The sequence below is a fragment of the Girardinichthys multiradiatus genome, chromosome 8 (genome assembly GCF_021462225.1).
Source record: "Girardinichthys multiradiatus isolate DD_20200921_A chromosome 8, DD_fGirMul_XY1, whole genome shotgun sequence".
In the NCBI taxonomy this organism is placed as follows: Eukaryota; Metazoa; Chordata; class Actinopteri; order Cyprinodontiformes; family Goodeidae; genus Girardinichthys; species Girardinichthys multiradiatus.
In genome coordinates, this window is record NC_061801.1 from 7,493,232 (window position 1) to 7,512,214 (window position 18,983).

The following is an 18,983-nucleotide window of genomic DNA, read 5'->3' on the forward strand; positions in this document are numbered from 1 at the left end:
GATACATGCCATGTAACAGAGAAAGTCAACTTGTTTAATGTTTTTTTTTTTAATTAAAGTCAGGGTAATCCTTAACTTGAGGTAGACTTTTCTGCAGGTCATGTCGAAGATCTTTTTACCCTGAAGATTTACAAACTTTGAGACTGACATCAACCTCTGTGGTAGTGCCAAGGTTCTCCATCACGCCTCAGGTCTCCTGCTCACACCCATCAGTTCGGCTCTCACTTCTTGAACTGAGTGAGTGGGGGTGGGACCTGGATGTCCTGACCCTTCTCCAACTTTTTCTCGCACTCAATAAGGTAGTTGACCCCATTGACCACCAGCTGAACCAGCTCCACCTAAATGCAAACACCAAACGTCACTTCTGGTGCAAAGCAGATGCTCTGGCTGTATGGGGTAAACACCAACAGCAATAATGCCTAAAGGATATAGAAACAGAATGTGGAGGCTCGCCTCAGATTTGCCCAGACGGTCGAGATTGGAAATGTCGAAGGTGTCTCCAGTGGCTGCCGTGTCGACTCCACCCGTGCCTCGCTTCTGCAGCCGCAGGTTGTTGAGGATTTTAGAGAAACGTGGGTCCTGCAGAGCAAAATGTGGCACAACTTGTAATTCATATGTTTTGCTTTCTTTACATTACAATGGCACATTTAAGGCAGTTTTAGAAAAGGGATACTGCAAAGTTTAACATGCTGTAATGTTTGAGGCTGAATGACTAAAAGCATAACACACTGCAGTGGTTTTGATTTTTTTCTGTATGGGTCTGGACTTTGTCAAGTCCTGTATAGGAGAAGAAAATGGCTTCTTTCTGATCATTTTCTCTCTAAACTTCCTTTAGATGTATGCAGGGAAAAACTAATGTTGCACATCATCCTGAACACACCTCCCCCATGATGGTGGCAGCATCATGCTGAGGGGGTGAAGGTGGATGGAGTTGAATACAGGGCGAACCTGTTAGAGGCTGCAAAAGACTAGAGACTGGGATGGAGGTTCACCTTCTAAACATAAAGCCAGAGCTACCATTGAATGGTTTAGTCCAAGAATATTGATGTGCTGGAATGGCCCAGTCAAAGTCCAGACCTAAATCCAATCAAGATTTGAAAATTGTAATTCGTAGATGTGATCCATCCAGACTGATCCTGAGCTATTTTTTTAAAGAAGAATAGTCAAATGTTCAGTATCTGGATGTGCAAACCTGGTAGAGACACACCCAAAAGACTGGCAGCTACTACTGCAGCCAGAGGTGGTTTCACTCAGGAGGATTCCACTCTTTAGATTCTTATTTGTGAATAATGAAGAATTGGCCAGGCACTTTATTACCATCCTAACATGCATGAATCATTGCAGATTAAAAAGAAAAATGAACTTGACAGACAAAACAAGAACAAGTTGTGTTTAACTGATGTAGATCAAACCCTTAAAGTAAATTGCTGAATATTTAATTTAAAAATATAGTTAAAAGACGTTAGCTGAATATGTTGGTGCTGCAGTGGGTGATTCACCTTGCTGAGTTTTGGCAGGCGGACATGCACTCCCGCCCGCAGGCCGGTGCCCAGGTTGGAGGGGCACGTGAGGATGTATCCCAGACGCTCGTTCCACATGAACTCCCAGCCCCTCTCCTGGATCAGATGCTCAACCTGCCATTCAGCACATCCAAATCATTTAGTTCATGCACAAACAGAAAACAACATATGAAATATAGTACTATCAACTTATGAAGGTGCTGCATAGACCAAGTAAACAGCCGTGCTACCTAAATAGCCATTAAAATGATTTACCCCCATGGCTCGTTAAAATCCCGGGCTCCAACATACCTGTTTGAGACCGCTGCAGAACCTCTCAAACACTCTCTTCATGTTGCCGCCCTTCTCCATGGAGATGACTCTGGTGTGGTCTTCCTCATTTATCCAGATCAAGAAGGTCTTGTCATTGTTGTGCCTGAGGACAAGCAGTCACAGGAACTCAACCAAAAACGCCCCTATAGCATCAAGCTTTCATCACCAACTACTTACTCTGACGTTCTGATATCTTCTCATCTTTAATGCTCATTTGTGCAGAATTATTTCGAGCATCGATTTGTGAATTACAGCACTCAGCAAATGTGAACAAAAACAATGGAATGTCTCCAATTTATGAAACAAGAAGTTATGCGTGGTCACAGACAGTAACTCATGCAGCCGGCTGAATGGACCCTACCAGATCCCCCTGGCATCCGGCCAGTCTCTGGCCATGAAGGCGCACGTCAGCAATGGAGAGACAGGCTTGTCAAACAGGAAGTGGTCCTACAGATGAAAAGGTAAAGGGAGGCAGTAGGATGTTAACAAACACCTTTTATTTAGTTGGCAGAGAGAACACAACAGGAATCATAGATCATTATGGAGGTGAGTTATAGATGAGCATCTTTCAGACTCTAAACCAACATTTGTGAAACTAAATTTAATATTGAATAAAAAGGGAAAATAGTTATCAAAACCAACCTGGCCCTATGTGAAAAATATTTAATTGACCCCCCCACCCCATATGAATTATCTTTGATTAAACTACATAGAGCTCAATTTCACAAGCTATTGATGGATGCTCACAATGATTGTTTTCTAGAGATGAGAGAGATTTGATTTCAATTATTTTTCATATATGTAGGTCAGGTTATAATCTGCCCTGAGTTTTGTTCATTAAATCCAGCACATCTTTCTAAAAGCTGTAGTTTAATCACAGTAAATTCATGATTTAACAAACTGGAACCATTACTTTTCCACATAGGGGCCAGGTTGGTTTGCATAGCCTTTTTCCCCTCAATGAATGAAATCATCATTTGAAAACTGCTTTTTGTATTTACTCAAGTTGTTTGTTCAATGTTAATATTTCTTTTGTGATATAAAAATTTTAAGTGGGACAAAAAAAGAAGGAAAAATAGAAGAAATTAGTAAGAGGGCAAACACTTTCACAGCACTGTACATACATCCGTTTCTTGTTCCTGAATGTTTCACTAAATGTTGGCCTGCTCAGATCCTCTGGCACCAGTCCGGTCTCTGATCATAAAACCTGCCAGTCAAAGAGGAACTGATACTTTCTTTTGTACGGCATACACACACATCAGATTGTTCCATTCACTCAGAAGAACTGATTTTATTCAGGGACTCTTCAAAATATCCTTGCCAAACCACCGGTCCAGATCCAATAAAGTTTTCCTTTGCATTTTATGAGTAATCTTGTTTTGCAAATTTAGCTTTAAAAGAAACCTGATTAGTCTGAGTAGTCCCAACTGATTGTTAACAACTCGTGTTAAACCTTGATTGTGAATGCGTGGTTATGCAACTGAATGACTAGATATCTGAGGGTATTTAATGTCTCTGGCCCATCACTGACTCACATCAATAAGTTGTTGCTGCTCTTTCTCCGTCATATCTCCCAGGCTGTAGTAGTGTCCAGCGAGGTCTCCTTTTAGACCAGCCAGAGCTGTAACTGCGACCCGCTCCACCTCACGCCGTTCAGCCCTGGAACAGGCCGGGGGAAGGCTCAGTCCACGAATGCTGCGGCCTGTCCGGACGCGGGATGACAGAACGTAGTTTTCATCAAATATCCCGTGTGTTATCTAGAGGTAGATGGAGGAAAGAGACAACAAATATACTGAGTGTTTTATTAGGGTGTGTATGGACCACAGAACAAATAGCTGAAGTTGTGGTACAACCTTAGAGGCATCCAGGTCAGTGGGATGTTTCATGGTTCTGGGATCGTACCCATTGTGTCTGTCTTTGATGACCGGGTCAAAGAGTTCAGCAAACACCTGGAAGAAACAGCAAAAGATTTAAAACACTTGAATACTTGTAGAACTTTATTTTGACTGGGTTATGCAGGAAAAAATACAACTGAAAGTTATTTACATCCTCTGTATAAAAAGATGAACAACCTAAATCAGATGTTTCCTGTTTTAGGTGGGTTACAATTATCTAAAATATTTGGGTTGAAATTTTAGAATAATGAAAGATAGCTTCTATCCTTTTTTTATTTCTTCAAAATCAGAACTTTACATACACTAAGATTACTATGTCTTAAAACAGTTTTGGAAAGGCCAGATGATTATATCATGGCTTTGTAAGCTATTGATAAGTCAATTTACAGCATTTGAGTTAAAATGAGGCACATCTGTGAATCTATTTTAAGGCAACACCTCAAACTACAGTTTCCTGTGTGACATCATGTGAAAATCAAGAGGAATCAGCAAAGAAATCAGGAAGAGAATTGAGAACCTCCAAAAGTCTGGTTCATCCTTGGGTATTATTTTCAGATACCTGAAGGTGCCATGTTGATCTACTCAGACAGTTCTCTGTGAGGATAAACTGCTGGGAGACGTCCAGCCATGATGGCTGTTCAGGAAGGAGATGGGATCCGTGTCTCAAGGATGAATGTACTTTGTGACGAAATGTGTGAATAAAAGTAAAAGATCTTGTAAAGATGCTGACTGAAGCAGGGAAGAGTGTCATTATCCACAGTGAAACAAGTTCTGCACTAACATGGACTAGAAGGACACTTAGCAAGGAAGACACAATTTCTCCTGAAGCAACAGAAAAAGAAGGATTCCATTTTGCAAATTCATTCAGGGACAAAGACCTCAATTTATAAAAACATGTCCTTTGGTCTGATAATGCTAAAATGAAAGACTGGAAGTTGACCATCGGTACATTAGAAGGAAAAAGGGGTAAGCTTACAAACCGGAGAGCACGATCCCTACTGTAAAGTACGAGGGCGTCAGCATTATGTCCGGTAGGTGTTTTGCTGAGGAAAGGAGTGTTGCACTTAAAATGGCATAATAAGAAAAGATCATGTGGAAACACTGAAGCAACATGTCAAGATGTCAGCCTGGAACTTAAAGCTTGTAGAAATGGAAGAAAACCATAAGCAAACTTTAGATTATTTACAAAGTGACTAAGAGACAACAAGGTTGTTGTTTAGAAGACCTGATCTCAGTCCCAGAGAAAATTTGCAGGCTGAGCTGAAAATGTGTGTGTAAACCGTTACAGCAATTCTGTCAGGAGGAATGGGCCAAAATTCCATCAAACTATGTAGTGTAAGAAGCTTGTGGAGGGAAACCCAAAACATCCAACCCAAGTCATACAGTTTCAAAGGCCAGTCAGTCAGTCAGTCATTTTCTACCGCTTATTCCATAGTGGGTCGCGGGGGATCTATTATAAGAAAGGTTTGATTGCTGTAATACCAGCAAATATTTTTCCATTAATTATAGAAAATGGGAATAAATAATTTTCTGCATGACTTTGTTTATGTAAATATAAGCAGAAACATTTCTTTTCCAAAAGTTGCTACTCCTACATTGTTTTATTAGGTTTTGAGAGAATAAATCCCCTTCCATCAAATTTTCAACCTCAGCACAGATTATGTGAATGGCATAAACACAGTCAATTAAACAGATTAGTAACTGTTCAGCTGTGTCCGTAAAAATACCACAAAATGAATAAAGAGTTTTTAGACATGCTGTTCAAGTAAGCAAACTTGGATATTCAGCTAACCTGAACAACACAGTATGCTGTTTATTAGGGGACAAAATAAGCTTAGATGAAAGACAATTCATTTTCTACCGCTTATTCCATAGTGGGTCGCTGTTGCCTATCTCCAGCAGTCTATGGGCAGGAGGTGGGGTACACCCTGGACAGGTCCCCAGTCCATCACAGGGCAACACATGAACAACCATGCACACACTCATTCATACACCTAAGGGCAATTTAGAGAGACCACTTAACCTAAAAGGCAATTCTACCAAATACTAAGAATATGTGAGTAAACTGAATTTGAGGAAAGCAAAATAAAGTTATGTAAAAAATAATCTGTCTAATTCTGGCATTTAACGAATATAAATAATGTTAGTAATCCTAATTGACCTACATAAGGAAATGTTTAGCCAGATTTAATGTCAGCCAGTGAGAAAAATGATCATGTGTCTTTTTATACAGTGGATGTTAATATCTGGTTTTGATTAGAATGTGAAATTCATGTCTATTCTAAATAGTAAAAATATAATTTAGCACTCCAACATATTTAGTCATAGCATTTTATAAACAGTTAACTTCTGAATGAATAGCAGTTTTTGATTATTACTCGTTTCAGAGTACTCGTACTTGTCGTCTTCCGCTTATCCGGGACCGGGTCGCGGGGGTAGCAGACTCAGCAGAGAGGCCCAGACGTCCTTCTCTCCAGACACCTCCTCCAGCAACCCCAGGGGGAGCCCAAGCCGTTCCCAGGCCAGCCGAGAGACATAGTCCCTCCAGCGTGTCCTGGGCCATCCTCTGGGCCTCCTCCCGGTGGGACGTGCCTGGAACACCTCCCGAGGAAGGCATCCAGGAGGCATCTGGTATAGATGCCCGAGCCACCTCAACTGGCTCCTCTCGATGTGGAGGAGCAGCGGCTCTACTCCGAGCCCCTCCCGGATGGCCGAACTCCTCACCTTATCTCTAAGGGAGTGCCCGGCCACCCTAAGGAGGAAGCTCATTTCAGCCGCTTGTATCCGGGATCTCGTTCTTTCGGTCATGACCCAAAGTTCATGGCCATAGGTGAGGGTAGGAACTTAGACCGACCGGTAAATTGAGAGCTTTGCTTTTCAGCTCAGCTCTCTCTTCACCACAACGGACCGGCACAGTGCCCTCATTACTGTGACAGCCGCACCGATCCGTCTGTCGATCTCCCGCTCCATTCTTCCCTCACTCGTGAACAAGATCCCGAGATACTTAAACTCCTCCACTTGAGGCAGGAACTCCCCTCCAACCTGAAGAAGACAAGCCACCCTTTTCCGGTTGAGAACCATGGCCTCGGACTTGGAGGAGCTGATCCTCATCCCAGCCACTTCACACTCGGCTGCTTACCGCCACAGCGCATGCTGTAGGTGTTGGCTAAAGGGGGCCAGCAGGACTACGTCATCCGCAAAAAGAAGAGACGAAATCCACTGGTCCCCAAACCAGACCCCCTCCGGCCCTTGGCTGCGTCTAGAAATCCTGTCCATAAAAGTTATGAACAGGACCGGTGACAAAGGGCAGCCCTGCCGGAGTCCAACATGCACCGGGAACAGGTCTGACTTAGTGCCGGCAATGCGGACCAAACTCCTGCTCCGCTCGTACAGGGACCGAATGGCCCCTAATAAAGGGCCCCCGATTCCATACTCCTGGAGCACCCCCCAGAGGGCATCACGAGGGACACAGTCGAATGCTTTCTCCAGGTCCACAAAACACATGTGAACCGGTTGGGCAAACTCCCATGAACCCTCGAGCACCCTGTAGAGGGTATAGAGCTGGTCCAGTGTTCCACGGCCGGGACGAAAACCACACTGCTCCTCCTGAAGCCGAGGTTCGACTCTCGGTCGGACTCTCCTCTCCAATACCCTGGCATAGGCCTTACCATGGAGTCTGAGGAGTGTGATCCCCCTGTAGTTGGAACACACCCTCCGGTCCCCCTTCTTATGAAGGGGGACCACCACCCCACCACCCCAGTCTGCCAGTCCAGAGGCACTGTCCCCGACCGCCACGCAATGTTGAAGAGGCGTGTCAATCATGACAGCCCTACAACATCCAGAGACTTGAGGTACTCAGGGCGGATCTCATCCACCCCCGAAGCCTTGCCACCGCGGAGCTTTTTAGCCACCTCGGTGACTTCAGCCTGGGTGATGAAAAAGTCCAACCCCGAGTCCCCAGCCTCTGTTTCCACCACGGAATGCGTGATGGCAGGATTGAGGAGATCCTCGAAGTACTCATTCCACCACCCGATAATGTCCTCAGTCGAGGTCAGCAGTCTCCTACCCCCGCTATAAACAGTGTTGGCGAAGCACTGCTTCCCCCTCCTGAGGCGCCGGACAGTTTGCCAGAATCGCTTCGAGGCCAACCGGTAGTCCTTCTCCATGGCCTCACCGAACTCCTCCCAGGCCCGAGTTTTTGCCTCTGCCACAGCCCGGGCCGCAGCACGCTTGGCCTCACGGTACCCGTCAGCCGCCTCAGGAGTCCCACAAGCCAACCACAGCCGATAGGACTCCTTCTTCAGCTTGACAGCATCCCTTACTGCCGGTGTCCACCACCGGGTTCTGGGATTGCCGCAGCGACAGGCACCGCAGACCTTACGGCCGCAGCTACGGGCAGCAGCATCGACAATAGATGCGGAGAACATGGTCCACTCGGACTCTATATCTCCAACATCCCCCGGGATCTGGTTAAAGCTCTCCCGAAGGTGGGAGTTGAATACATCCCTGGCCGAGGGCTCCGCCAGGCGTTCCCAGCAGACCCTCACTATGCGCTTGGGCCTGCCAAGTCTGTCCGGCTTTCTCCTCCTCCAGCGGATCCAACTCACCACCAGGTGGTGATCAGTGGACAGCTCAGCCCCTCTCTTCACCCGAGTGTCCAAAACATGCGGCCGAAGGTCTGATGATACGACAACAAAGTCGATCATCGACCTCCTGCCTAGGGTGTCCTGGTGCCAAGTGCACTGATGGACACCCTTATGTTTGAACATGGTGTTCGTTATGGACAATACGTGACTAGCACAGAAGTCCAATAACAAAACACCACTCGGATTCAGATCGGGGAGGCCATTCCTCCCGATCACGCCTCTCCAGGTGTCACTGTCGTTCCCCACGTGGGCGTTGAAGTCCCCCAGCAGAATAATGAAATGCCCTTCCTTGAACTGCCACCTTAACGTGGTGGAGGGGTTTGAGTGCTCAAATGATCCTAGAGGCTATGTTGTCTGGGGCCTAAATGCCCCTGGTAGGGTCTCCCATGGCAAACAGGCTCTAGGTGATGGGTCAGACAAAGAGTGGTTCAAGAATCGCTCGAGGACCAAAATATCGAGGCACGTGACGACGCCTGGTACGGCGGAGCCGGGGTCCCACCCTGGAGCCAGGCCTGGGGTCGGGACTCGTCGGAGAGCGCCTGGTGGCCGGGTTGTTCCTTGCGGGACCTGGCCGGGCCAAGCCCGAATGAGAGACGCGAGGCCATCCCCCAGTGGGCCCACCACCTGCAGGGGGAACCGTGAGGGACCAGTGCAAAGAGGATTGGGTGGCGGACGAAGGTGGAGACCTCAGCGGCCCGATCCCCGGATGCTTAGGCTGGCTCTAGGGACGTGGAATGTCACCTTGCTGGCGGGGAAGGAGCCTGAGCTTGTGCGGGAGGTCGAGAGATATCGACTAGAAATAGTCGGGCTCACCTCCACGCTTAGCATTGGCTCTGGAACCCATCTCCTTGAGAGGGGTTGGACTCTCTTCTACTCTGGAGTGGCCCACGGGGAGTGGCGGCGGGCTGGTGTGGGTTTACTTGTTGCCCCCCAGCTCAGCTGTCTCGTGTTGGGGTTTCAGAGTTTAAAGGGTTAATTTCCATTCATTTTACAAACACTGTTTAACGATAAAGGTTTCCCTTCACAGTCCTGTACAAAACAGGTCCAAGAAAAGTCTAGTTACATAATGCCTAATTACACCAGTCACCTACATGGCATCGATTCTGGTGCATCCTTCTGCACTGCTGTTCGTTTGTTCCCCCCTTTCAGATCCATCCATTCTCTCATTCTCTTCCATGATGTGACTTAAACCACTGAACTCGCACGATTAGGAGTGGTTCTGAAATGAATAATAACACCTGTGCCAAATACAGCTTTGTCAACCTCAACGTACCTGCAGTATGTTTATGGTTTTGTCTAATGTAGGAAATGTGTAATGAACGATTTTAAAGGGAAATTAATAAAGGTTGTAACTTCAGCAATTTGAAGTCTTCATTGTGTCAATGATGAGAACTACCTCTCTCTGAAGTATCTTGTGATAATCCAATGAAAACTGATAAAAACAGGGGAACTGAAGGCAGTTTTTGGTTTGAAGATGTAAACTTGGATGTCATCGGCATAGTATCAGAAGTGCATTCCAGAATGATGGTGAATAGTCTGAGAATATCTGCATGTGGTCAAAGGGTATGCTTAAAAACCAATCACTTTGATCAGTTGAATCATTCCCCCACCAAGTTACATTTGGATTTATATATTAAGTAATGACAATTTTTCAATTTTCCCTACTTATATGTGATACTCAGATAATTAATTGTTATTCTTTTAAATATAAGACTGACATATTGCTTGTGAGTTTTGTTACCTCATAGGTTTCCTCGTCACCAGCAACACAGCCCACCGTCTTAATGAAAGGGTGACCAGGGTTGTCAACCCCGGTTTGGATGCACTGGTCAAGGGTCCAGTTGTTCGGGGTCAACTTGTCCCTCAGTTTAGCATAAACAGCTGGAGTCAGAGCTGACGCCATGCAGTTGTTGTGTTTCCTCAGATCAGGATAGTCGGAGCTGTTGGGAGGTAGGCAGGAAGGAATTGGACAGCATTAAGAGATGAAATGTTGTCAATTGATGTTCTTCAAGTGCAGGGTGGATTATTTCAGAATAACTTTTGAGTAAAAGTTGAGAATTGCCATGCTACCTTCAGTCAGTCACAACTCAAAGAATTTTATTAGCATTGTTACTAATATCGTCTGATGAATTTTCTGTGTTCTCTTTTGAGAGGAGTCCATTATTTCAGTCATTGCTTTCAGCCTATAGTACCGCAATTTAATAATAGATTTTAATTGAAATTAAAAATTTAGGCCTGAGTTCATTACATCAACATTTCTGATGTTCTTTGGTTTTAGCAATATTAAGTCTAGTTTAGTGCTAGTAAAAACAAACAAACAGAAAACAAAAACAACATGTTTTGTTTGGATGATGCTGAAGGACATTCACACCAACCTAATCATTGATATAATGATCATAGTATCTGTAAGAGACTGTGGTTCCTTGGTGAAACAGATGCATAAAGCTGTGTGTCATCAACATAAGTATGATAGATGCTGAAATACTTATCGTTATCTGAAAGACAAATGTAGTTTCAGATTTATTCTCGGTTTTTCTCCTTGGTTTGCTGTACATGGCGAGAAGCTGTCAAATATAAAAACTATATCTTGCATAATGTGCATGGTACAGTAAGTTTCCTGTTACAAACTGAGTCCACAATGTACTAGCAGAACATCTTGATTGGCACATGTTCCACATTAAAGTGTGAAACTCCTCTGAAGTGATGGAACATCATGCTAAAGATTTTTTCTCATTCAGTTTTTTGATGGTAAGTAAGATGAATCCAAAGTATCCTTTAGTTGTTCAATGGCTCAGAAATTCATTTGTTGCAAGAGTGGTATATGATTTGTAGCCATTTTTTATTTATCAAACCCTCTTTGACATCTTATGTCATATCATTGAAGCTATCACAGAGAAGACCTACTCAATGAGGAGGTAAATCTTTCAGGATGAAGGTTAAAATTCACAATCTCATAACAGAACAAATAAATCTTTAATTGTTATGGATTAAGGGATAACCTTTTCCTTGAATTTGTTACCCATCAATAGGAAGACTAGGAAAACGAGAAGTTCAGGGCATAGGATAGGATCTGAAACTTTAAGAGAAAGTGAGTCAAAGGTAGCATAGATGAAACATGAGAGTGTCACTGGTCATGCAGGCATTTGCCAGTGCGTCAGCCATGAGCCCCTGCCCTCTTTCATCCTGTCAGATAATCATCCTCTCTCACTGTCTGCTGATGCAATTCATCCCACTGAGCCTCATAATGTGTTTCGCACTCCTGAATGAGGTAATAAACTGGCCATTCATGTCCTTTTTAGCTGAAGTCATGCTTCTGAGAAATAGAAACGTTTCAGTGTTACTGAGGTAGATAGTAATGTATTCACCCACTCATCATGGCCCCTCATCGCTCCCCACACAGCTGTGCTGAGGTTGCCCCGTCTCACCTGGGAGGATAGAGCTTCTTCTTTGCCTCAGCAGCAAGAGAGCTGTTCTCATTCAGCAAAACACCAGTGGCCATTGTCCCTGCCCCCAAGCTGGCCAGCAGCACCGCAGTACTGCGGCTGGAGATCAGACGCCTGAAGGAGCCTGACATCTTTCCTCCAGAAGTTTACCTCAAGTATAGGTCAGTAGAAGAAGAGCTACAAATATGAATAAAGAAAGAAACTGAAGCAGAAAGTGACAGAATTGCACAAAAGCAACAAGTAACTTGTTTAGTTAGTGCATGATGTAAGCTTGCAGCATCATCAGTATAACCTCACACATATAACTATTGCAAGACCGTGACATTTGACATAATAAAGTCTTTTGGCAAAACTTTAATAAACGTTTTTACAATTGCTGTGTAGATCAACAGATTTTGTCATGGGACCTGGATGCTGATCTTCCCAGTTTGTTCAGACTGTGTTCTTTTTTGTTTTCTTGGTCTGTTCTTTGGTTTGTTCTTTTCAACATTTATCTATTTTATTTTACTTTCCACCCTCCGCCATGTTCCACCCTCCATGTCTTTAAGACATATCCTTCATTATGTGCATAAACAGCAACCTAAACTACGCCTATGCAGGTTTTGTGGTTGGTTGAGAATTTAGGCAGTAAAGCAAGCAAACATGTACTAATCTAATCAATAGTATCAGTAGCAACAGCAAAAGAAACATAGCTAATATCTATGTGCCACTTCACAAAATAAGTCCATTGCTATGCTACAAACTGTTATTTTCAAATATTCATATGCAGCATTTTTATGTCACGTTATAAGGTACTGTATCAATCAATCAACCAATCAATCAACCAATCAATCAATCAATCAATCATGCAGTCAAACACAAACTTGTCTACAGAGGTAAAAAACATAAACATGCAGACCACAGTCATGCTACACTAAGTAAGAATAATGTGACATGCAATTTAGAACTGAGGAAAAGGAATCACAACCAGAAGAAATGTCAGAAAAAAATAACAGCCAAGAAACATAAAAGATCTGAAGCAATAAAACATTAGATGCCCCCACAAGACACATAACTGATGTTTAAAAATAAAATGTTTTTCATTTATCATATGTTCTAGAGTATTGCATGTTCTGGTTTGTTCTAAATGCTTCTACATGCTAAGCAATAGCTTCTTTTTTTCCACCAAAAACACCTGAATGCCTCATTAACTTTGAGAGTAAACAGTAGAGGTAAGCTAACCTGTTGGGTTACACTCTTCATATTTTACAACAGCACAGATTCTGTCAGCATCCTTCAAAATCTACAGTAAATATGTTTAATTAGGTTAATGAACTCAAAATGTTGTGCTGTGAATGTTTGATTTTCTCTGGGCTTACTTTCCATGTTTTTTGGAGCAACAGTTTGCATATTCTCCTTGTGCATGCATGAGTTTTCTCTGTGTACTCCGGCATCCTCTCACCATCTAATAACATGCATGTTGGTTAAATGGTTAACATGACACTTAGATCTGTGGATGTTTGTGTCTGTTTGTTGGCCCTGTGACTGATTTTCTAAGACGCAGCCACCACCTTTCTTAGAGACACAAACAGGATTGGATAGAACAACAGCCTAGTCACTTAAGATTTCTCTGACTTTATGCTCCAGTAATTAGAACATTGAGAACCATTTGTTTAGGTTCTTATCAGCCCTGATCCTAATGCCTAACTCTGATGTTTTTCGTTGGTTTTATTGTTTATTATTGTTTTCAGAGAAATTCTAGTAATCGATGCCCAGCATCACATTTATTTCCAATCAGGTTCAGTACATGCAAGGTCACAGCATAGCTTGACTTTGACACGGTGTCTGGGAGGCTGTTTCTAAAAATAGAGGAGGGCTGTGAGGACATGATTGCTCCTGTTAATTCAAGTCAGAGGGGAAAAATACCTCATAGGTCCAACATTTTAGAGTCAGCCAGTTGGTCAAACAGTCACATGACTTTCACCTACAGCATTTGGGGCGCACTGTGTTTTAACTTTTGCTGAACAGATTGAAACCCACATTCTGTTTGGGTCAGTGGTAATAATATTATTTATAGATCAGTGGAGGGATGTTTGGTGCCAGGATTCAGTGCCAAGACCAAAACAACTCCTGGCTCATGAATACAGTATCATTCTTGACAGGTTGCAGTACAGACGTTGATAAGGTCAATCCAATGTTATAGAGATATGGAAAATAGATAAGAAGGGAAATAATGTGACACAATAACTTGGTAGGACATCATAAGATTAAGACTGGAGAACACACTACTGTTTAGGTTGGGCTGTAAAAGTGCAAACGAATCGGTATTTTTTAAATATATATTTTTTAACAAACTATAAGCACTCTCTTGTTTGACAAGACAAGTGCATCAAATCCTGCCTTTAACAGATACTACCATGCTTGTATGTTAAAAACAACTATGACACATGCATTTACCTATGAACGTGTTCACAGAAACTCTAGCTTTAAAAACGTCTAAATATATTTTAGGACTGTTAATTCTTTAGGCCCAGATTTCAAAAAGCTAATGGAGGTTTTATGCATTAGAAAATAAAAAGTAAGGTACAGTACCTGTATGAAAGCTGCTGCCTTCTGACTGAAGGTTGTTGAAAGGTAGCTTTTGAGACTCATCTAACGTGGGCTCCACCCCCACTTGTGGGAATACAAATTCAGGACCAATCATAAGTTCAGACACAGTTATAAACCAATGAAGGTAGAGCTCATTTGCAGAGAGCCATGCTTAACCTTGAGCACCACGGGTCAGATATCATTGGCTAGTTTGACTTTCACAGTTACACATGACCTTTTCTACTCTCCTTCAGTTATCACAAACTCAGAGCCAAAGAGCTGCAGCTTTTGAAAAGAGAGCACACGTTTTATCGAACTCAGATATTAAAGACGTTTTGGTGGACGTAATGACTCAAACCACTTGAATTACATTACACAAAATGACATACTGTATACAATTATTAGGTTGACAGATGTAAATGGCTTTCATGTTTTTTACATCATGATGAAGTTTACTGCTTTTCTGTGTACAGAAAGCCAACAATGTAAATCCAGTGCCTTTCCAAAGTACCGTAATGTCGTTTGTTGTTTTCATTTTTTTGTACATGTGATTAGAATGCCTTTTCTTTTGTTTCTGATGGACTGCATGAATTCCACCTTACGACAATGCACTACTATTTATTGCCTATTACTTGAAAATAGGATTCCAAAGGTACGTGGGTGTCTAAAACACATGGCTGTGGTCCCCCAGCTCCTCAGGGAAGCCAGGGAGAACAAGGTGAACCTGACCAAGATTTCATCACATACAGTGCCTTGCAAAAGTATTCAACCCCCTTTGCATTTTTCATGTTTTGTTGCCTCACAAACTGGAATTACAATGGATTGTTTGCAAGTTTGCAATATTTCATCAAAAAACATGCCTACAACTTAGAAGATGTGTCATTTTCTTTTATTGTGAAGCAAACAACAAATAGGACAAAATAACAGAAAACTTTAGCGTGCGTAACTGCCGCTTTTGCAGTATGCTTCAGGTCATTGTCCTACTAGAAGGTGATGCTTCGTCACACTCTCAAATCGAAAGCAGACTGACTAGTTTTGCTCAAGAATATCCCTGTGTTTGGCACCATCCATCTTTCCCTTGACTCGGACCTGCTGCTGAAAAATATCCCCACAGCGAGATATTGCCACAGCATGTTTCACAGGAAGGACTGTGTTCCTGGGCTTATGTAATGAGTTGTGTTTGCTTTAGACACAGCATTTTCATTGGTCGCTGAAAAGCTCAATTTTAGTCTCATCTGACCAGAGCACCTTTCTGTATACATTTGCCCACATTCCGTTTGGCAAACTCAAAATGTGTCTTCTTATTTTAACACAAAGTAATGGCTTTTTTCTGACCACTCTTCCATAAAGCCCAGGTTTATGGACAGCTTATTGTGGTCCTGTGGACAGATACTCCAGTCTGCTGGGGAACTCTTCAGCTCCTTCAGGGTTACCTTTGGTCTCTGAGCTGCCTCTCTCATTAATACCCTCTTTGCCCGGTCTGTGAGTTTTAGTGGGCGGCCCTCTCTTGGCAAATTTGTTGTTGTACGACGTGCTTTTTATTTGAAGATGATGGATTTGATGGTGCTCCAGGGGAACATGCACCTTTCAATAACTTTGTCCCTGACTTGTTTGGAGAGCTCCTTGGTCTTCATGGTGTGATGCCTCTTGCTTAGCAGTGTTCTTTCACCTTTCAGAAAAGGTGCGTTTATACTCACAGATCATGTGACACTTAGATTGCACCCATGTAGACTTCATTTCACTAATTATGTGACTGTTGAAGGTAACTGGCTGCACCAGACCTTTTTAGGGGCTTCATGGTAAAGGGGATGGATACATATATACATGCCCATTTTTTATTTTCTTTAATTCTTTTATTTATTTATCTCTCATTTTCAATGTAGACTATTTTGTGCAGACCCATCATATAAAATAAGCTTAAAAACATTTCAATTACAGGTTTGAATGTAACAAAATAGGTAAAAAGCTGAATACTTTTGCAGCCTGAAGGATGTTGCCTGCACTCAAGTGACCAATCAAGACCTGGAGAACTGGTTACTGAAGTGGATAACTCTGGGTTTGGTGGAAGGCTTTGTAAGGAGGATCAGCAGGTTTTTGTAGAGGTTGCTGGGGCTACCTCGAAGCCTGAACAGCATTGCTCTGTATGGGCAAAACAACAAGTTGAAGCTTCCAATCAGCAGCGTGAGTGAAGAGTTCATGGACACTTGTTCCAGAGACGTGTTGCAGTACTGGGAGTTCAGTACTTGGGAGCCCTTTGGGGGTCAGGACTGGTCGCAAGTGGAGGGCAGCGGAGGCTGTGGAAATCGTGGAATCACGACTTAGGCAAAGGGCACCGGTGGGTATAGTGGCACAAGGGAGAGCTGGCCTGGGTAACAGCAGAATACCTCGCTGCGATAAGGCACATGGGAAGGACAGACGATCGCTTATCATAGCAGAGGTGCTAGGATCATCCGTCTCAAAACAACAGCTGTAGCTCGACTTGCTGTAAGAAATTATTCGAAGGCTGTATGAGTCAGTTTTTCATCAAAAGTTGGGCGACCTTACTGTGACATGAGAAGAGCAGTGAGCCCATACTGCCAACACTATTGACCATTGGATATGGTACTGCAACAATTGTGATGCCGAAAAGAAAGATGACGTTTCAACAGTGGCAGTTTGTTTTTAGTGATATAAAAGAATTTAAGTCTTCCAATCATTGTTATCTTGGCCTTAGAAGCAAACATTAAGCTACATGTTAACAGGTAATATTGAAGCACAACTACTGGGTGTAGCATAACCAAAAAAAAACATTTTACAACATGAATGTCATCTTGTTATACAGGTCCTTCTCAAAATATTAGCATATTGTGATAAAGTTCATTATTTTCCATAATGTCATGATGAAAATTTAACATTCATATATTTTAGATTCATTGCACACTAACTGAAATATTTCAGGTCTTTTATTGTCTTAATACAGATGATTTTGGCATACAGCTCATGAAAACCCAAAATTCCTATCTCACAAAATTAGCATATCATTAAAAGGGTCTCTAAACGAGCTATGAACCTAATCATCTGAATCAACGAGTTAACTCTAAACACCTGCAAAAGATTCCTGAGGCCTTTAAAACTCCCAGCCTGGTTCATCACTCAAAACCCCAATCATGGGTAAGACTGCCGACCTGACTGCTGTCCAGAAGGCCACTATTGACACCCTCAAGCAGGAGGGTAAGACACAGAAAGAAATTTCTGAACGAATAGGCTGTTCCCAGAGTGCTGTATCAAGGCACCTCAGTGGGAAGTCTGTGGGAAGGAAAAAGTGTGTCAGAAAACGCTGCACAACGAGAAGAGGTGACCGGACCCTGAGGAAGATTGTGGAGAAGGGCCAATTCCAGACCTTGGGGGACCTGCGGAAGCAGTGGACTGAGTCTGGAGTAGAAACATCCAGAGCCACCGTGCACAGGCGTGTGCAGGAAATGGGCTACAGGTGCCGCATTCCCCAGGTCAAGCCACTTTTGAACCAGAAACAGTGGCAGAAGCGCCTGATCTGGGCTACAGAGAAGCAGCACTGGACTGTTGCTCAGTGGTCCAAAGTACTTTTTTCGGATGAAAGCAAATTCTGCATGTCATTCGGAAATCAAGGTGCCAGAGTCTGGAGGAAGACTGGGGAGAAGGAAATGCCAAAATGCCAGAAGTCCAGTGTCAAGTACCCACAGTCAGTGATGGTCTGGGGTGCCGTGTCAGCTGCTGGTGTTGGTCCACTGTGTTTTATCAAGGGCAGGGTCAATGCAGCTAGCTATCAGGAGATTTTGGAGCACTTCATGCTTCCATCTGCTGAAAAGCTTTATGGAGATGAAGATTTCATTTTTCAGCACGACCTGGCACCTGCTCACAGTGCCAAAACCACTGGTAAATGGTTTACTGACCATGGTATCACTGTGCTCAATTGGCCTGCCAACTCTCCTGACCTGAACCCCATAGAGAATCTGTGGGATATTGTGAAGAGAACGTCGAGAGACTCAAGACCCAACACTCTGGATGAGCTAAAGGCCGCTATCGAAGCATCCTGAGCCTCCATAAGACCTCAGCAGTGCCACAGGCTGATTGCCTCCATGCCACGCCGCATTGAAGCAGTCATTTCTGCAAAAGGATTCCCGACCAAGTATTGAGTGCATAACTGTACATGATTATTTGAAGGTTGACGTTTTTTGTATTAAAAACACTTTTCTTTTATTGGTCGGATGAAATATGCTAATTTTGTGCGATAGGAATTTTGGGTTTTCATGAGCTGTATGCCAAAATCATCCGTATTAAGACAATAAAAGACCTGAAATATTTCAGTTAGTGTGCAATGAATCTAAAATATATGAATGTTAAATTTTCATCATGACATTATGGAAAATAATGAACTTTATCACAATATGCTAATATTTTGAGAAGGACCTGTACATAAGATAACCAGTCACTTGAAACATTACACTTAAAAGTCAAATTTGTTTTGCGGCCATTACAATTTTCCCTTCATGGTTGGCTGGTTTCAGTTTTACTGGCTATGACCACCTTTACTGTATATGGCACTTGTGTGTTTCCTTCCTTATCAATGACATGCAACAACAA

General features: G+C 43.1%; 1 protein-coding gene across 1 annotated transcript; it reads right to left on the reverse strand.

Moving 5' to 3' along the window:
- Positions 1 to 30: 30 nt before the first annotated feature.
- Positions 31 to 14,525, reverse strand: ckmt2a (creatine kinase, mitochondrial 2a (sarcomeric)). The gene is made up of 10 exons (XM_047372904.1): positions 14,388 to 14,525; positions 11,799 to 11,993; positions 10,115 to 10,313; positions 3,686 to 3,781; positions 3,368 to 3,589; positions 2,194 to 2,279; positions 1,812 to 1,935; positions 1,500 to 1,634; positions 454 to 579; positions 31 to 338 (listed from the first exon to the last, which is right to left on the reverse strand). The coding sequence occupies exons 2-10, from the start codon at positions 11,945 to 11,947 to the stop codon at positions 222 to 224; spliced, it is 1,254 nt and encodes a 417-aa protein (XP_047228860.1). The 5' UTR covers positions 11,948 to 11,993; positions 14,388 to 14,525; the 3' UTR covers positions 31 to 221.
- Positions 14,526 to 18,983: the final 4,458 nt, after the last annotated feature.